This window comes from Hylobates moloch, unplaced genomic scaffold, assembly GCF_009828535.3.
Source record: "Hylobates moloch isolate HMO894 unplaced genomic scaffold, HMol_V3 SCAFFOLD_9, whole genome shotgun sequence".
Lineage (NCBI taxonomy): Eukaryota > Metazoa > Chordata > Mammalia > Primates > Hylobatidae > Hylobates > Hylobates moloch.
The window spans coordinates 23,982,643-23,999,976 of NW_026652284.1; the positions used below are offsets into that span (position 1 = coordinate 23,982,643).

A 17,334-nucleotide genomic window follows, 5' to 3' on the forward strand; every position below is an offset into this window, starting at 1 on the left:
AAAAAAAAAAAAAAATTACAAAAGTATTAATTTGAAGAACTAATAAATGTCCATAAAATCTTCACAATCCACGTTCTTCTGCCATGGCTTCAGCCGGTCCCTCCGTTTGGGGTCCCTGACTTCCCACAACAGTTGAATAGTCAGTCTTGGCTCTTATATTTAGCTTAATCACCAGTAAAACACCTTCATGATGAATATATAAGTTCACTAGGATTTCAAGCAACTATTTTCCAGGTATCTAGGACCCTCTTATATGATGTATCAGATAACTTGTTGTGAGGATTCATTGAGATAATGTATTCAAAGATATACAGCACTAAGTACTCAAGCTATTATTGTGTCTCTAGGAACCGGAGTTTATTGAAGGAGGAAGACCCTGCTGTGCTTATCTCTGAGGTCCTACGGAGGAAGTTTGCTCTAAAGGAAGAAGATATCAGTAGAAAAGGAAACTGACAACCCTCAGCTCTGCAAACTCAGTCTCATGCTCCTGGAATACCTTCAATAGCTGCCTTCCTCACCGCAGATGTTTCTGCCTCTTAAGGATAGATCTTCTGCAACAGTCTTGCTGACAAGCTAGAGCTTGGACTGAAAGAGAAGAGCTGGATTATATGTTTCCCAGACTTCAAACCCTAGCAGAAGCTAAGGCTTGTGATTTGACCTGAGACATTTGTTTCAGGTAATCGTGTAGAATGAAGTATCTTAGTTTAAAGGGTAAGAGAGAAGTTGTTTCTGGTTTTTCCTTGCCCCTGTGTGAAAATAGGTCCTAAATGACTGACTGACTTCACTGCATTAGACCCTATAACTGGTCTCACAAGACACTTTGTGCCCAGCTGTCACTCACTCTCAGCAGCTTTCTTGCAGCAGAGCAGGGCTGAGGGGAAGGGGCTATAAATGTTTGTATACATGTTCACAGGGCACGGAAAATCTTATGCTGCTCCGTCATAAACCTACACCAATGCCCAGCAATCACCCTCCTCACTTCCTTGTCTAGATATAGAGGTCAGGCTGCTGAACCAGCCAACACATGGGCTACTGCTGGGAAGCTGAGCTGTTTTTTTTCTTAAACACATTTTATATTACTGAACAACCAAATCTACCCTCCACGGCCCTGAGGCCTTATCAGTTCCGCTGATTAAAAACTTTCTCTTCCACGGACTTTAAGCCCAGTAGGAAAGAGAAAGGAGGAGGGGGAAAGAGCATACCATCTTTCTTCCAGGCCCTTGACTGCTCCTTTGGGTTGGGCCAAGGTTTGTATCTACCACACCATGCATGACTCAAATGCCCTCAGGTCCCTTTCTCTATGGTATGTATACTGCTTGTATTTGGGTTGAAGCACTACCTGACATTAAAGGAAGGACTTGGAGAGAGAATGCATTTGCTGTGTCCATCTCTTGAGTTGTGATTACCCAGTATCCTTCAGGGGCATAGGATTATTGTTAATTTTAAGGTGTATGAACTTAAACAGGCTACTGGCTTCTCCTCTTTCCTTATAAGGTCCTGCCCTTCTAGGGGGTTTCTTCCGCCTTTCTGTAGAGATTTTGCCCTATACTCTTTTTCTTTTTTTAGAAACAGTATCTAGCTCTGTCATGCCTAGGCGGGAGTACAGGGATCATTAGCTAACTGCAGCCTCCAAACTCCTCAGCTCAAGCGACCCTCCCACCTTAGCCTCCTGAGTAGCTGGGACTACAGGTACGTACCACCACTGTTAGGTAACATGGGGTACCTTAAAATGGCGCCGTACCTTAAGATGGGGCCGGTTCCGGGTTCTTCTCCCCTCCTTGACCGGGCACTGTCTGAACCCGCCAAAAGAGGGCCAATCAGAAAGAAGCATCTCCTGCCTTCCCTTGGGCCCGCCCCTAGCCCAATCCACGTAGGCCCAAGGGATATAAAACCCAGCACACCAGCAGCCCTCTCTCTCTCCTCTTCCTTCTCCTTGCGTGGTGCCACTCGATACCTCCAATAAAGATCTCTTGACCACTACTGGTGTAGTTTGGTCTCCGCCCGGCGCCTTTCATTGGTGCCGTGACTCGGATCGGGACTCCCCACCCCCCTCAGTGGGACCCCGATCCCTTTCGGGCTCAGTCCAGACCCCGGCCGGTCTTCGCTCATTTTCCTGTTCGCAGACCTCTACACCCAACACCGGCCTCATCTCAGTAAGTCTCCCCTTCCGGTGTCCGACACCAGTCAACTGGCTCCTGCCTCGGCCGCCCACACGGCTGCCGTAAATCCTATTTTAGACTCGGCCTCCAGGGAGCAGGGTTCCCTCCTTTTCCTTCCTCACTCGCCAGGCCTGGGCCCCTTCCCCTTTCTCGCTCTGAAAATCCTGGTACCAGGTGGCCCACGGCCCTCGGCCTCCTAGAGGCCCTCAGTCCTTCTGTTTTGGTGACGACCGACTCGAAGGGTCTGACTCACAGCATGGTCATCGGCTGGTAGGGGACGCCCTTCCCAACCCTTTGCCATATATTTCCGTAAACCCCCTCTTCTCATAATGGGAGCCTCTGCATCCCTGCCGGCCGACTCTCCCTTACAATGCCTTTTAAATAACTTATCAGCCCTTGGTTTGGCTGCTGATCTCAAACCTACACACCTCTAAATTGTGCATTCAAAACTGGCCCACCTAACCCCTAGACAACCAAAACAGATGGCCCACTTACGGGTCCTTTGATCCCAACCTTCTCCGGGATCTCTACAACTATTGTGAGCGAACAGGAAAATGGGCAGAGATCCCCTACGTTCATGACTTCTTTCTTCTACGGGACAAACCCAACCTCTGCCTCCCTTGCAAGCCGCAACACCTTATCGCTGCTCTCAAGCTACCAACCTCTCCTTCCGCTCCCAACTTTGATCCGGCCGACGAACCCCCCGCCCCCTCCATACCACCACCCTCCACCTTATCTTCCGGTCGCCGCTCAACCGGTAGCTGCCCAACCACCCCACACCCCTGCCCCCTCTTCTGGTACCTCCCCCCCATTGCCTTCGCCCTCAACCTCTTCCTCCCCATCTTTTAGCCCTCCCACTACCCGTTCCAGGTCACACCTTCCCGTCCTTGCCCCCCTCAGGGAGGTTGCAGGGGCGGAGGGCATTGTCCGTGTCCATGTTCCTTTCTCTATGGCCGATTTGTCTAACTGAAAAACGCTTAGGCTCTTATACCTCTAACTCCACCTCCTACATCAAAGAGTTTCAATATCTCCTACAAGCTTATAGTCTCACTTTCCACGATATCTACATGATCCTCTCTAACACCCTTCTCCCTGAAGAGCCCTGGCAGGTCTGGGAGCAGGCCCGCACCTATGCAGATGAGGTCCATCAGACAACCCCCGCCCTACCACTAGGTGCACAGGCAGTCCCCGAACAAGAGCCTAATTGGGACTATAACACCCCAAACGGCATTGCCGCCAGAGACCACTTCGCCATCTGCCTAATAACTGGACTGTGCAAGGCAGCCCAAAAGGCTGTTAATTTTGAAAAACTCCATGAAATAGTACAAGAAAAACATGAAAACCCGTCTGCCTTCCTTGACTGCCTTACACGGGCACTCCAACAATACACCAACATAGACCCAGAGGCCCCTGATGGCAGGCAGCTCCTCGTGTCTCATTTTTTTGCACAGAGCTTTCCTGACATCAGGGCCAAACTTAAAAAGTTAGACAGAGGCCCCTTCACTCCACAGACCAAGATCTTGGCAACGGCATTCAAGGTTTATCACAACCGAGATGAGAAGGCCAGGAGGCAAAAGTACCAAATGTTGGCCCAAGCTCTCCAAGCCTCCCCTCGGTCCGCCACAGGGTCACACGGCCGTAAATCGCCCTCCGCCCACCCTCAACGTCAGCCACCTGGGCCCTGTTTTAAATGTGGTAAGGAAGGACATTGGGTCCGAGAGTGCCCAAATCCCAGGCCCCCCAGCCGGCCCTGTCCAAAATGCCACCAACCTGGCCATTGGGCCGTGGATTGCCCCGGTCCCCGAAGGGGGGCCGGGTCCACCCTCAGCCCAAACCCTGATCTTCTAGGACTGGCCATTGAAGACTGACGGGGCATTGGGACTCCTTTCCCGACTCAGATCATCACTTCACAGGAGCCCAGGGTCTCTCTAACGGTGGATGGGCGTCCCGTCATCTTCCTCCTTGATACCGGGGCTACTTTCTTGGTCTTGCGAGAGTTTTGGGGTGCCACTTCCCTTTTTGGATCTCCTATAGTCGGGGTTGGAGGTCAAACCATTCGCCCCAGAGCCACTCCTCCCTTATCTTGCTCCCGCTCAGGCCACATTTTTTCTCACAGGTTCCTTGTCATGCCTCAATGCTCCCTCCCTTTATTGGGAAGGGACATCCTCTCCAAGTTCAAAACCTCAATCACCTTCCACCCTATAACCTCCTCAAACTCCACATCCCTCATTGCTCTGGCAGCTAGTTCCATCGACCAGACTTCTGCTCCCGTTCCGCCTCCACTCCCACTATGCGTCAACCCCTCAGTTTGGGATACCACCACCCCCTCATTGGCACAATGTACTCCCATACAAATCCTCCTCAAAAACCCCAACCACTTCCCCTGCCAGCCTCAATACCCTCTTCCTGCCTCAAGCCTACGAGGAGTACAACCCATAATCTCAGACCTTTTAAGGAAGGGATTCCTCAGGCCAACTCACTCTCCATTTAATACCCCCATTCTAGCTGTAAAGAAACCTAATGGCAAGTTCCGTCTTGTCCAAGACCTGAGACTTATTAATGAGGCCATAAAGCCGATCCGTCCTTTAGTCCCTAACCCCTACACTCTCCTCTATTCCACCTGACGCTACTCACTTTTCGGTTGTAGACCTTAAAGACGCCTTTTTCACCATTCCCCTTTCCCCTCAATCGCAAGACCTCTTTGCCTTCACTTGGACAGACCCGGATACTCAACAATCACAGCAACTAACGTGGACAGTCCTCCCTCAGGGGTTTCGAGACAGCCCCCATATCTTTGGTCAAACCCTCGCCTCAAATCTAAAACAGCTCAGCCTTCCCCAGTCCACCCTTTTACAATATGTAGATGATCTTCTCCTGTGCAGCCCTTCTCTGGCTGTCTCCCAAACCGACACCGCTTCCCTTCTCAACTTCCTTGCGGATAAAGGGTACTGAGTGTCCCCCCTTAAGGTCCAACTCTCCTCAACACAGGTTACCTATTTAGGAGTCCTCCTCTCCCACAACTCAAAGGCCATCACCTTAGACCGAAAGTGCTTTATCCAAAGCCTCCCCTCCCCAAAACCAAACAAGAACTTCTTTCGTTCTTAGGGCTTGCAGGTTATTTCAGAACATGGATTCCCAATTACTCCCTCCTAGTGAGACCACTTTATGAGCTCTCCCGAGGAGCCCCATCTGAGTCCCTAGACACCACCATCCAACAACCCTTTCACACACTCCAACGAGCCCTACCAAAGGCTCTGGCCCTACACCTGCCAAACCTTCAAAAACCTTTCATCCTCTATGTTCATGAACACCATGGCCTAGCTCTAGGAGTCCTGGGACAAATGCAGGGACCCACGTTTGCTGCAACAGCATACTTATCCAAACAACTAGACCCTACTGTGCAGGGATGGGCTCCCTGCCTCCGGGCCTTAGCAGCATCTTACCTCTTACTACTGGAATAAAAAAAACTCACTTTTGGGGCAAACATTGCCATCACCTCTCCCCATCAACTTAAAGACCTCCTCACATATAAGAGCCTGCAGACCCTTCCCCCCTGCCACATACTGTCACTCCTAGTCTCATTTCTACACGACCCCACAATCTCCTTTCAATCGTGCACTCCTCTCAACCCCACTACTCTCTTGTCAATCGCTCATCATCCCCCTCATTGAGATCCTGGAATTCCTCCTGCCCTGTCCGACCCACATCACTGAAGGACCCTTAGATTGCCCTGACCATACGTGGTTTACAGATGGCAGCTCTATTACAAGGACAGCGCCTCGCAGGCTATGCCATAGTCTCCCTAACCCAAACCATAGAAGCAAAATCCCTACCGCCTAATACCACAAATCAACAGGCAGAACTCATAGCAGCCACCCGGGCTTTCGAGCTAGCAGCAGACACTTCACTTACACTTTACACAGACTCCAAATATGTCTTCCACATCCTCCTTTCTCACTCAGCCATCTGGAAGGAAAGGGGACTACTGACAACAAAGGGGACTTCCATCACCAAAGCTACTCTCATTACCCACCTCCTCCAAGCCTCTTTACTTCCCACCAGGATTGGGGTCACTCACTGCAAGTCCCATCAACTTAACTCCTCTCCAATAGCGCAGGGCAATAACAAGGCAGACCAAGAGGCCAGACAAGCGGCACTGTCAACTCTGCCTCTCACTATAATGCTTGCTGCTAAAGAGTCACCAAACTCCTCACAGCCCCCCCAACCACTGCCCATACAACCATCCGATCCATCAAGAACGCTCTTTTGACGTACCTCCACTCCATCTTCCATACCAGCCCTCAAGCACTAAAAACGTTCCTCAGTTCCTTCTTCGCTCTAAGCTCCTCTGACCTACACTTTCTCCAGCAACTCACAGCCACATGTGCCATCTGTCAGCGTACAAATCCACAAACCCCTTTTAGGCCAGGGCCTTTCCCAACTCACCAGGCTAGGGGGTCACACCCCAGGGAGCGATTGGCAACTTGACTTCACTCATATGCCCTCAGTCAAGAAACTCAACTACCTTCTAGTCCTAGTTGACACCTTTTCCAGATAGGTTGAAGCCTTCCCAACTACCAACAAGAGGGCAAGTACAGTTGCTTCCATCCTACTAACTGAAATTATCCTGCGGTTCGGAATCCCCTCTTCCCTCCAAACTGACAATGGCCCCAAGTTCACCTCCCAAATCTCTCAAAACATAGCAACTGCCCTCAACGTTCCTTGGCACTTCCACATCCCCTACCACCCTCAATCCTGCGGAAAAGTCAAGCAGACTAACCGTACCCTTAAAGAAACCCTAACCAAACTCACCCTAGAATTACACCTAGATTGGGTAAAATTACTACCTACAGCCCTGTTCAAATTCCGAGTGCTCCCAAAAAAGCCCACCCTTCTGTTTCCCTTTGAGATCATGTATGGCCGACCTGCACTCCCACCAGGTATCAGTCCCACCTCTTGGACAGCCCCACAACACATTAGCTATCCCCTCCTGTCCTTCATCCGGTGTGAGCTGTGGAAGTGACAGGAGTGCCTGTTGCCTGATAACTACCCGCAGTCACCAGTCCTTTCCCCTTAAACCAGGGGAGTGGGTGTTTTACTCTCCACCCAGCCCTACTACATCTGTCTCCCTAGTCCCTAAGTGGAAAGGGCCTCTCCAAATTATACTCTGCACTCCCACGGCCGCTAGACTCCAAGAATCACCAGGACGTCTAACTCCTTGGCTTCACATTTCCAGGTTGAAACCGGCTACCAACCCGGACCACACGAAGAACCAAACTGCTTACGCCCCGCTCTCATGCATCTCCTAAGTCCTCTTCTCTGGCTTTCCGCCTCTCACATCTTTACACTTTCCTCCGCCGGCAGGCCCTCTTCCCAGCCCTATTATCTCTTCACAGTTAAAGAGTCATACAACATTCACAAGAGGACACACACCAACTATATCAGCCCCACGGTGGATCTTCCCCTTCCCAGGCTCACTATGATAGAAAACGGCTGGGACCCTCTCTTCCACATGTTCCACTTCGCCGTCTGGCTCCCACATCAACAAACACACCCCCTTCCTATATTATACTACTAAAAACAACGCCTCCTCCCGAGCCATACATATCGACAACCCCGCCGACCCGGTCTGGGGCCATTCAGTTACAGGAGGCATATATCCCAGCAATGCCTGGGCATATCCAACTCAAACCATAACTATTTCCCGTTCCCTCAAAACTGAGTATCCATCTCTAACCAAACCTTTAACCAGCTTTTCCTCAGAAACTACCAGCTCCTAGCAACTTGTGAAGACACGGCAGACTCCAGAGACAGTCTCACACCCTGCTGACCTCTTAAACAGCCAACGACCGGCAACAGATACCCAGGATTGGGCGGGGGAGGGGGTAGGCCTGCCCTCGCACCCTAAATTAACTACCATCTTCTTTTCTTTTCAGGCAGACCAAACTCTACCCCAGTACCCCAGATGGCTACAGCAAGCCGATTCTACCAATTCTTAAACACCCTTCGCTCAGACAGCTGGCTCATCGCCAACCCATCCCTGCCCCTCAACTGGCTCACGGCACTGGAGGATCTATACCTACAAGGAACATTCACGGACTTCACGTCTAACAAAGTCTTCATGTATAGCACCCTACTGCTTGGCCTCATACTCATACTGTACCCCATGCACAACCCTGACAGTTCTCCCTGTGCCCCCTCCCCACAGCGCCCCCACTCAGCAGGAAGCCGCCAGATGAACCACGACGCCCATTTTCCCCCATTTAAGAAAACAAAAGGCTGGGCGCGGTGGCTCACGCTTGTAATCCCAGCACTTTGGGAGGCCGAGGCGGGCGGATCACGAGGTCAGGAGATCGAGACCACGGTGAAACCCCGTCTCTACTAAAAAATACAAAAAAATTAGCCAGGCGTGGTGGCGGGCGCCTGTAGTCCCAGCTACTTGGAGAGGCTGAGGCAGGAGAATGGCGTGAACCCGGGAGAGATTGAGCCACTGCACTACAGCCTGGGTGAAAAAGCGAGACTCCGTCTCAAAAAAAAGGCGCCGTACCTTAAGATGGGGCCGGTTCTGGGTTCTTCTCCCCTCCTTGACCGGGCACTGTCTGAACCCGCCAAAGGAGGGCCAATCAGAAAGAAGCATCTCCCGCCTTCCCTTGGGCCTGCCCCTAGCCCAATCCACGTAGGCCCAAGGGATATAAAACCCAGCACACCAGCAGCCCTCTCTCTCTCCTCTTCCTTCTCCTTGCGTGGTGCTGCTCAATACCTCCAATAAAGATCTCTTGACCACGACCGGTGTAGTTTGGTCTCCTCCCGGCCCCTTTCAACCACACCCAGGAAATTTTTAAATTTTTTTGTAGAGATAGGGTCTTGCTATGTTGCCCAGGCTGGTCTTGAACTCCTGGTCTCAAGCAAACCTCCCACCTCAGCCTCCCAGAGCATTGAGATTACAGACATGAGCCACCGCACTAAGCCCCATACATTCTTAAAAGCAGGTCTTCCAGGAAAATGACTGGAGAGATGACATACAAGATAAAAGTAGAATTTAACATTTAAATTAGGCCAGGCACAGTGGCTCACACCTCTAATCACAGCACTTTGGGAGTTCAAGATCAGCCTGGGCAACAAAGCAAGACCTCATCTCTACAAAATATTTTTAAAATTAGCTGGGCATGGTGGCATGTGCCTATAGTCCAGCTACTCGGGAGGCTGAGGTGGGAGAATCACTTGCGCCCAGGAGGTCCAGGCTGCAGTGAACCGTGTTCATGCCACCGCACTCCAGCCTGGGCAACAGAGCAAGACTGTGTCTCAAAAAAATAAAATTTAATTAAAAAAAAAAAAAAGAAGCAGTTCTATCTTATAACCTTGCAAGTTTGTCCCCTAGAGGTTGTTTAAGCCTCTCAGATACCACATCAACAACAAAGGATAATGCCTTGGGTAGAAGACAGGTCAAACTAGACTCTGGTTCAGATCAGAGTCAGGGCAATGACAGCATATACTATTACAGTGTTGCACTTTCAAAAATAAAATTGGTAATGGTTTAATTACCAATTATCACAAAAGCCACTTTGTAAACATTTATTTGGATTCATAGTTTTACAAAGGGGATTCCTTCCTATCTTGTGGGAAAAGGGTAACACAGTCACATCCAGATTGTTATATAGCTCAGGCTTTTTAAGGGAGATATTTAAACATAGATTATATAACTTTAAAGTGCTGTACAGTTACCACAAAAATAAAATAGAAACTAGCACCATTCTACTTCTCTTCTCCCCACACTGGGTTGTGGGGAGATTTGCTAATCACTAAAAAAAAAAGGGTCAAGAGTAATCATCCCAAGCTTAGGCTGAAGTGGGTTAAGATCAGCCAGAGATTAAAAGCTCACACATCTGGCTGGGTGCAGTGGCTTACGCCTGTAATCCCAGCACTTTGGGAGGCCAAGGCAGGCGGATCACGAGGTCAGGAGATGGAGACCATCCTGGCTAACGTGGTGAAACCTCGTCTCTACTAAAAATACCAAAAAAAATTAGCTGGGCGTGGTGGCGCGTGCCTGTAGTCCCTGCTATTCGGGAGGTTGAGGCAGGAGAATCGCTTGAATCCGGGAGACAGAGGGTGCAGTGAGCCGAGATCGCACCACTGCATTCCAGCCTGGCAACAGAGCAAGACTCCATCTCAAAAAAAAAAACCAAAAAAAAACAAAAACAAAAAAAACAAACAAAAAACACATCCATAAGCAAAGTCCCAGTCAGACATCTGGAAGGGCAAAGAGATGGCTCTGTGCAGGCTGAGTAAAAGGCGCTTTCATAGAGATAAATACCCACCGTGCTGCCTCAGTGTTCATCATAGACTTGTTCAGGGAATTTACCAGCCACCATCTTCCTGAGGGAAAGCCATGATGCCAGTCCCACTGTCTTAACAGTGGTACTGCCCTTTATTTACACAGAGGAGATGCTCAGTAATGACAACTTCATCCCATGCCACCTTCCCACCTAAACAAACTCGCTCCTCTCTCCACCCACAACTATATTTTCCTACGTCTCTGTCATTTCAAGGTACTTTTAGAAACAAAGCTTCAAACATTTAGAATTGGTGCCTGATAACTTGATTACCTTCAGAGTCCTGGGTAAAGAGCAAATCAGCCTTCAGATTTTGAGTTGGCCCATCCTGGCACTCCCAAGGACTGTTAGGAAACGGCCCTAAGTCCCAACTCCAGTTATTGGTTACATCTTGAAAAGGAGCTCTGGTGTTGTGGGCAATGACCTGCTGGCCTTGAGAATCTTCAGTGAAAAGTTGACTCCAGGAGTCCTTGTCATTCTTTTCATTGTCCCAGGAAAACACAGAAAATGGACTAGGGCTTTGTTTTACTGATTCTATGTTTTCTCCATTCCAGGATTCCCTGTATGTTTGAAGGAGGACAGGGGCCTGCCTGTTTTCTTTGGCAGACACCTTTCTTTCCAATTTAGTCTTGTCTAAGGGCTGACAGCATTTGTCTCCAGGTAGTTTGGTGTGTTTCTCCATACTCTGATAGTTCTTCTTAGACCCATGAAGCCATTCCCATTTCCTGGCAGAATCCCCTTTTTCTTCCTTTTGGTCTAGCAAACAAGAACTTTCCAAGTCCTCGGTGAAGGAAAAAGCCAGTGGGGTATTACTCTCTCCAGCACAGTCTAGAGTATCAGATAGCTCAGTTGAAAATGGGGTTTTCATTCTGTGGTGGCCAGAAGTCTGGAGGAACTGAGGAGAGAGTCCAGCTTCCTGGATGTCTGCAGTGGTTGAAGTGGCTAAAGGAGATGCCATGCAATTGTGTGCTAGCTGGGTCGCATTTTTCTTGGACTCTTTGTTGATCTGACTTTCTGTATGAGATGAAACACTCTTCTGGTCACTGCCATTTGTCTTTCCTAATAAACAGGAATGAACAAATATTATTCTGCAGAAAAACTGCCCTAAGCAGGATTCAGTTGGCTTTTTCTGAAATCAGTATCAGCTACTATTACTACCTAGTGCAGGAGTCTTAGACTCGTCACATAACTTTGTAGCCAATCTTCCTGTTTTCAGTCTTGCCAGTCTATCATGAATAAACTCTAAAACATCAGATCTTATATTCCCTACTCAAATACATAGATATTTCCCATCACCTACCTATAAAGTCAAACATCGCATACGATCAGACCATAGCCTACTTTACCAGCTGAGTTTTCATTTGTAGGTTTAACATAGGGCACATCAGTTTTGCTTTTGTTTTTGTTTTTTATTTAACATGGTTTTTACTAAATGGTGATCCTGGCCAAATATACATTCCTGGACATTATCCTTAAAGAAACAAGCTAAACACATACTAGTTTCGTAAGGTCTTAAAGATGACATTAACCATCCAACTCTGAGAAACCTTCTGGTGACAGTGTGAAAAACGTGGGTCCTCCACTCCCCAGGCATTTCATTGGAAAGGGAGTGAAGACACAATTAGGATGCTAAGTCAATCAGTAGGTAGAATAGTGAAACAACTACTAGTGTCCAGCCTGTTAATTTTATCAGGCATAGAGTGGATTCTGTTCTGCCTTAAGATAAGGATGGAGGACATGGAATTCCCAACTTGGCTCAAATTATACCAAGATCTAATTATATATATTTTTTTTTGAGACGGAGTCTCGCTCTGTCGCCCAGGCTGGAGTGCAGTGGCGCAATCTTGGCTCACTGCAAGCTCCGCCTACCGGGTTCACTCCATTCTCCTGCCTCAGCCTCTCCGAGTAGCTGGGACTACAGGCGCGCGCCACAACGCCCGGCTAATTTTTTTGTATTTTTAGTAGAGACGGGGTTTCACCGTGGTCTCGATCTCCTGACCTCGTGATCCGCCCGCCTCGGCCTCCCCAAGTGCTGGGATTACAAGTGTGAGCCACCGTGCCCGGCCCCAAGATCTAATTCTAAGAACAAAGCAGAATAACTGATTTCCTCTTTCCTTCTACAATAAGAATTATACTGCAGAAACTAGGTTTTGTGAGAATTCTCAACTTTTCCTTAGAATTCAATATAGACTATAAAATACACCAGAATTTGTAAGTGGAAAAAGTTTTTTTTTGTTTGTTTTTGTTTTTTGTTTTTTTTTAATCTGCCCTTACATAAAGCAAAAGAGTGTAAGTTTTTGTTTGGAGGCGGGAGAGGGCATTTTGAAGGTTTAGGCAAAGCAATCCTGAGAATCACAGCCGGCATTAGAGCACTCTTCCCAACACCCTCCAAGTGGCAGGAACCCTGCTGTTTAAGGCTCAGCCTGCTCTGAGTCGGCTGCTCCCCTGAACAGGGACCTGGAAGCAAAGAACTGCCAAAGGATGAGACATAAGCCAACTTTATGTGAGGCTTTCTAAGAAAAAGCATCTTTGAACCTTTCACTAATTTAAGAAGCTTCACACAAAAATATCAATTATCAATTAACCTTAGACAGAGTACCCACTGTGGCTAACCCAAGATATATACCACCTAACTAATGGCAGGGCAACTCCCCAGTGCACCTCCAACTCCCAAGTACACCTTTCCTGACTGCTCTGTCAGCGAATACAAATATTTAATATTAAGCTGAGCAAAACAGAACCAGAAAAGTATGTTTGTAAAAGCACACATATATTGCTTTTCAAAAGGCAACAACTTATGTTTTATAACCTCTTCTAATAGGCTAAGTTTAACACAATGCACTGGTTTCACCATTTCTTATAAATGGTCTAACATGGACAAATGAACACACTCCTTTTTTTGCTCTGGATAATGAAGTATTCCCATATGGGTCACCATACCTGGCTGCAAGGTGAAGAAGGAAGCAATGCTTCTCTGGTGAATGCCTGTGGATGGAGCTCTTCTTTGAGTAAAATAAATATTAGCCTTTCTTTCTCCAGGAAGGAGTGTTAGCATTTTGGTGCCTGGTTTGATTAAATGTGTCTGAGAAAGGAGAGAAAAAAGAATAATGAGCCTATTAATATTAAAAGACAGACAGTAGAGATTCAGTACACACCAGTGGCCCTCTGAGAACCACACTAGATCCTCTGTACTCCACTTATAGCCTATTCTCAAGGTAGTTGGTGCTGGACATCATCTTCCTTTTCCAGCCATCCTAACGGTGTTTTTCTCAGGAATCACATATTCCAATGATGGCCCAATCTTTCTGCTTCCCCATGGAAATCAGTCAGGCTGACTAAACAAACAGGATTTGTAAACAGGATGGCAGAGATGATGCTCTTTTATATTTAAGGATAATTAATGATTCTACAGCAGCAGTTGATGCATTTTCAGTAGTTTTTAAGTAGTCACATAATGGTGGTTAAGAGCATGGCTCAAGAAGCAGTCCTAGTTCTGCCACTGCCACTTTGCTATGTGACCTTCTCCAAGTTGCTTAATCTCATTCTTAGGTGTCAAATGACAATAATAGTACCTATCCATGTGGCAGTTTTGAAAATTTAGTAAGGCCAGGCACGGTGGCTCACGCCTGTAATCCCAACACTTTGGGAGGCCGAGGTGGGTGGATCACAAGGTCAGGAGTTCAAGACCAGCCTGGCCAATACTGTGAAACCCTGTCTCTACTAAAAATACAAAAATTAGCCAGGTGTGGTGGCAAGTGCCTATAGCCCCAGCTACTTGGAAGGCTGAGGCAGAAGAATCACTTGAACCTGGGAGGCGGAGGTTGCAGTGAGCCGAGATCGTGCCACTGCACTCCAGCATGGGCGACAGAGCAAGACTCTGTTTCAAAAAATAAAAAGGAAAAAAGAAAATTTAGTAAATTTATTCACATAAAAGGCTTACACAGTTCCCGGCACATAGAAAACATTCAGTAGCAGTTGGCTAATATTAAGAGGAGGAGCAGTGAAACAGCACCAGTCTCAGTACACTTTTAACTCAGGTGCTTTTATTCTTTAGAGAATGGAACTGGAAGATAGGCAAGAGAGGTTTGAAAAGTGAGTTGTCAACTAACTATAAATATAACCTCATCCTTATTTAATGTGATTTGTTTTTATTTCCATTTGCTTGTTACAGAATGCCTGAGAAATAGGGCGAATAGGATTATATTCAATTCAATTTTGCTGTGTCTGCCAAAAAACAAGTAAGATTTGCCGATATTCATGCAGCAAGTTAGAGGTAGGCCTGAATCTTGAAGCCAAGTTATTTATTCTAACTCAAAGTTGACTTCATTTTTACATTTGGAAACTAAGTTATACTTTAAGTGGTTAAAAGAAGAAAGAAATCCTGGCGGTAAAATTCATACTTCAACATGTTGTATTACTGGTACAGAATCTTCTCTTTCACCACATACAATTAGAAAACTGGATCAAAGATACATGAAAAAATTGATATAAACAGCAGACAACAGGCAGTAAAGAATTGTGATCCTTGAGAAAAGGGAAACAAATAAGGTGAGCCCTGTGATCATTCCAGCTTTCTGCCCAGAAGTGCTTTGCAGACCACAATGTATCTTTCTTCATGAATTGAGTAGACTGAGATTGGAATTTGTGGCAACTGAGGTGGCTGGGATTTGCAGTGCAAAGAAAGACCTCCAGAAGGGAGACCTCTGCATAGGGATCCCTTTAGTCCATTACTGAATACTAACCTACACATGTATTAGGTGAAACCCCACAAAGCCAGGCAATGAAACTGCAAACTGGAATTGCAAGCTGAACAATTCCCAGAGCTCACACAGGCTGGGGGACATCTGCGTTCCCACTATCTGGATAGGACGGCCTTGAATACCAGGGACATTCATTAGAGCTCTAAGGAGAATCATCCTTTAGTAGTAGAGCTAAACTAGCCCTAGAGCAAAAACTATTCCAAACACTTGCCTTAACATAGCTTAAAAGCAAGCTTGGAAAGTATCAAGCTGACTAGCAAGAAACTACCTGCCAAAACAATTTTCAATATTCTTTTTTTTTTTTTGAGACGAAGTCTCACTCTTGTTGCCCAGGCTGGAGTGCAATGGCACAATCTCAGCTCACTGCAACCTCTGCCTCCTGGGTTCAAGCGATTCTCCTACCTCAGCCTCCTGAGCAGCTGGGATTACAACAGGTGCCTGCCACCATGCCTGGCTAATTTTTGTACTTTTAGTAGAGATGAGGTTTCACCATGTTGGCCAAGCTGGTCTCGAACTCCTGACCTCAGGTGATCTGCCCACCTGGCTTCCCAAAGTGTTGGGATTACAGGTGTGAACCACCATGCCTGGCCAATATTCTTTAAAGACAATAATATCAAGATACTTAATGTAGCACTTGTAATGTCTAGCATGCAATAAAAAATTACCAGATATGTGAAGCAAAAAATACTGTAATTGGGGTGGGGGTGAATCTGTTAATAGAAACAGACCCAGAAATGTGATAGATAAGAGAATTAGCAGACAAGTTAACAGTTAACTTAAAATAGTTAGAATAAATATGCGCAAGGATTTGAAGGAAAATATGAACATAATAAGGTGAGAAAATAGAAGATATAAAAAAAATTGAACAGATGAGCTTAACAACAGATTGGAGACTACAGAAGAAAATAACAGTGAGCCTGAAGACAACAGTAACACAAACTATACAAAATGAAGCAGAGAGAAAAAAATAACTGAAAAGGAAGAAGCAAAGTCTTAATCAGTGAGATATAAAGTACACATATAATTAGTCTCAAAAAAACAATGTGGAGGGGGACAGAAAATATGTTTGAAGAAATAAGGGCCAAAAAGTTTTCCAAATTTGGTGAAAATTATAAACAACCGTAACATTCTTTTTCAAAGATAGCCAATACGAGATCTCCCATTTCACATGTTCTTCTTATGTGACTATGACACTCTTCCCATCAAGTGTTATGAAGTCCTTATTCCCTCACCTTGAACTTGGAAAGTACTTTGTGACTACTTTGACCAATAAGGTATGACAGAAGTAACAAACACTATACATGATTTCCAAAACTAAGTCATAAAAATGCCATGCACTTCTGCCTTGCTCTCTTGAGGTGCTCACTCTTGGGACCAACCCAACACATTTGAGGATACCCAAGCTGGCACATGGCTCCCTAAATTTGACAGGAGCCACATCCTAGATATGTGAAATAATGCAGTTAGTATGCCAACAAATATTTGAGTACATATGTGCTAGGACTGGGAAGAGCGATGAACAAAATAGACTTTCTGCTCCAGTAAAGTTTATAGCTTAAGAGAGAATAACAGACTAATAAATAGTTATTTAAATTACTACAAGTATGCTAAGTCCTATAAGGAAGTTTTACAGAAAACTAGAGATTATCAGAAAACACTAAGACCTCAATTAGCAAAACATCTGGGAATAAAGCTTTTTGCCAAGTCGGCAGGAGCCGAAGGATGTACCTTCCGTAGGTCAGAGTGAGGTCAGAAGTGATACTGTCTCAGTTATAGCTCTCTTAGAAGACCCATGGCTTCACCGGGCGTGGTGGCTCACGCTTGTAATCCCAGCACTTTGGGAGGCCGAGGCGGGCGGATCACGAGGTCAGGAGATCGAGACCACGATGAAACCTTGTCTCTACTAAAAATACAAAAAATTAGCCGGGCGTGGTGGCGGGCGCCTGTAGTCCCAGCTACTCGGAGAGGCTGAGGCAGGAGAATGGCGTGAACCCAGGAGGCGGAGCTTGCAGTGAGCCGAGATTGCGCCACTGCACTCCAGCCTGGGCGACAAAGTGAGACTCCGTCTCAAAAAAAAAAAAAGAA

The 17,334-nt window shown here is 46.7% G+C and overlaps 2 protein-coding genes across 8 annotated transcripts in view; one reads left to right on the forward strand and one right to left on the reverse strand.

Annotated features, from left to right (window-relative positions):
- MTFR1L (mitochondrial fission regulator 1 like) overlaps positions 1 to 1,370 on the forward strand; it is an 18,341-nt gene extending 16,971 nt beyond the window's left edge. For all 7 annotated transcript variants that reach the window (XM_032759376.2, XM_058443974.1, XM_032759378.2 and 4 more), the window contains one exon: positions 348 to 1,370. In XM_032759376.2, the coding sequence (XP_032615267.1) occupies positions 348 to 453 (106 nt within the window). In that variant the 3' untranslated portion in view covers positions 454 to 1,370. The remainder of the gene's footprint in view (positions 1 to 347) is intronic.
- Positions 515 to 17,334, reverse strand: part of AUNIP (aurora kinase A and ninein interacting protein) — a 37,188-nt gene continuing 20,368 nt past the window's right edge. Inside the window, exons 2-4 of the mRNA XM_058443977.1 lie at positions 13,430 to 13,571; positions 10,763 to 11,548; positions 515 to 585 (exon numbers count right to left, since the gene is read on the reverse strand). Of these exons, the coding sequence (XP_058299960.1) occupies positions 515 to 585; positions 10,763 to 11,548; positions 13,430 to 13,571 (999 nt within the window). The remainder of the gene's footprint in view (positions 586 to 10,762; positions 11,549 to 13,429; positions 13,572 to 17,334) is intronic.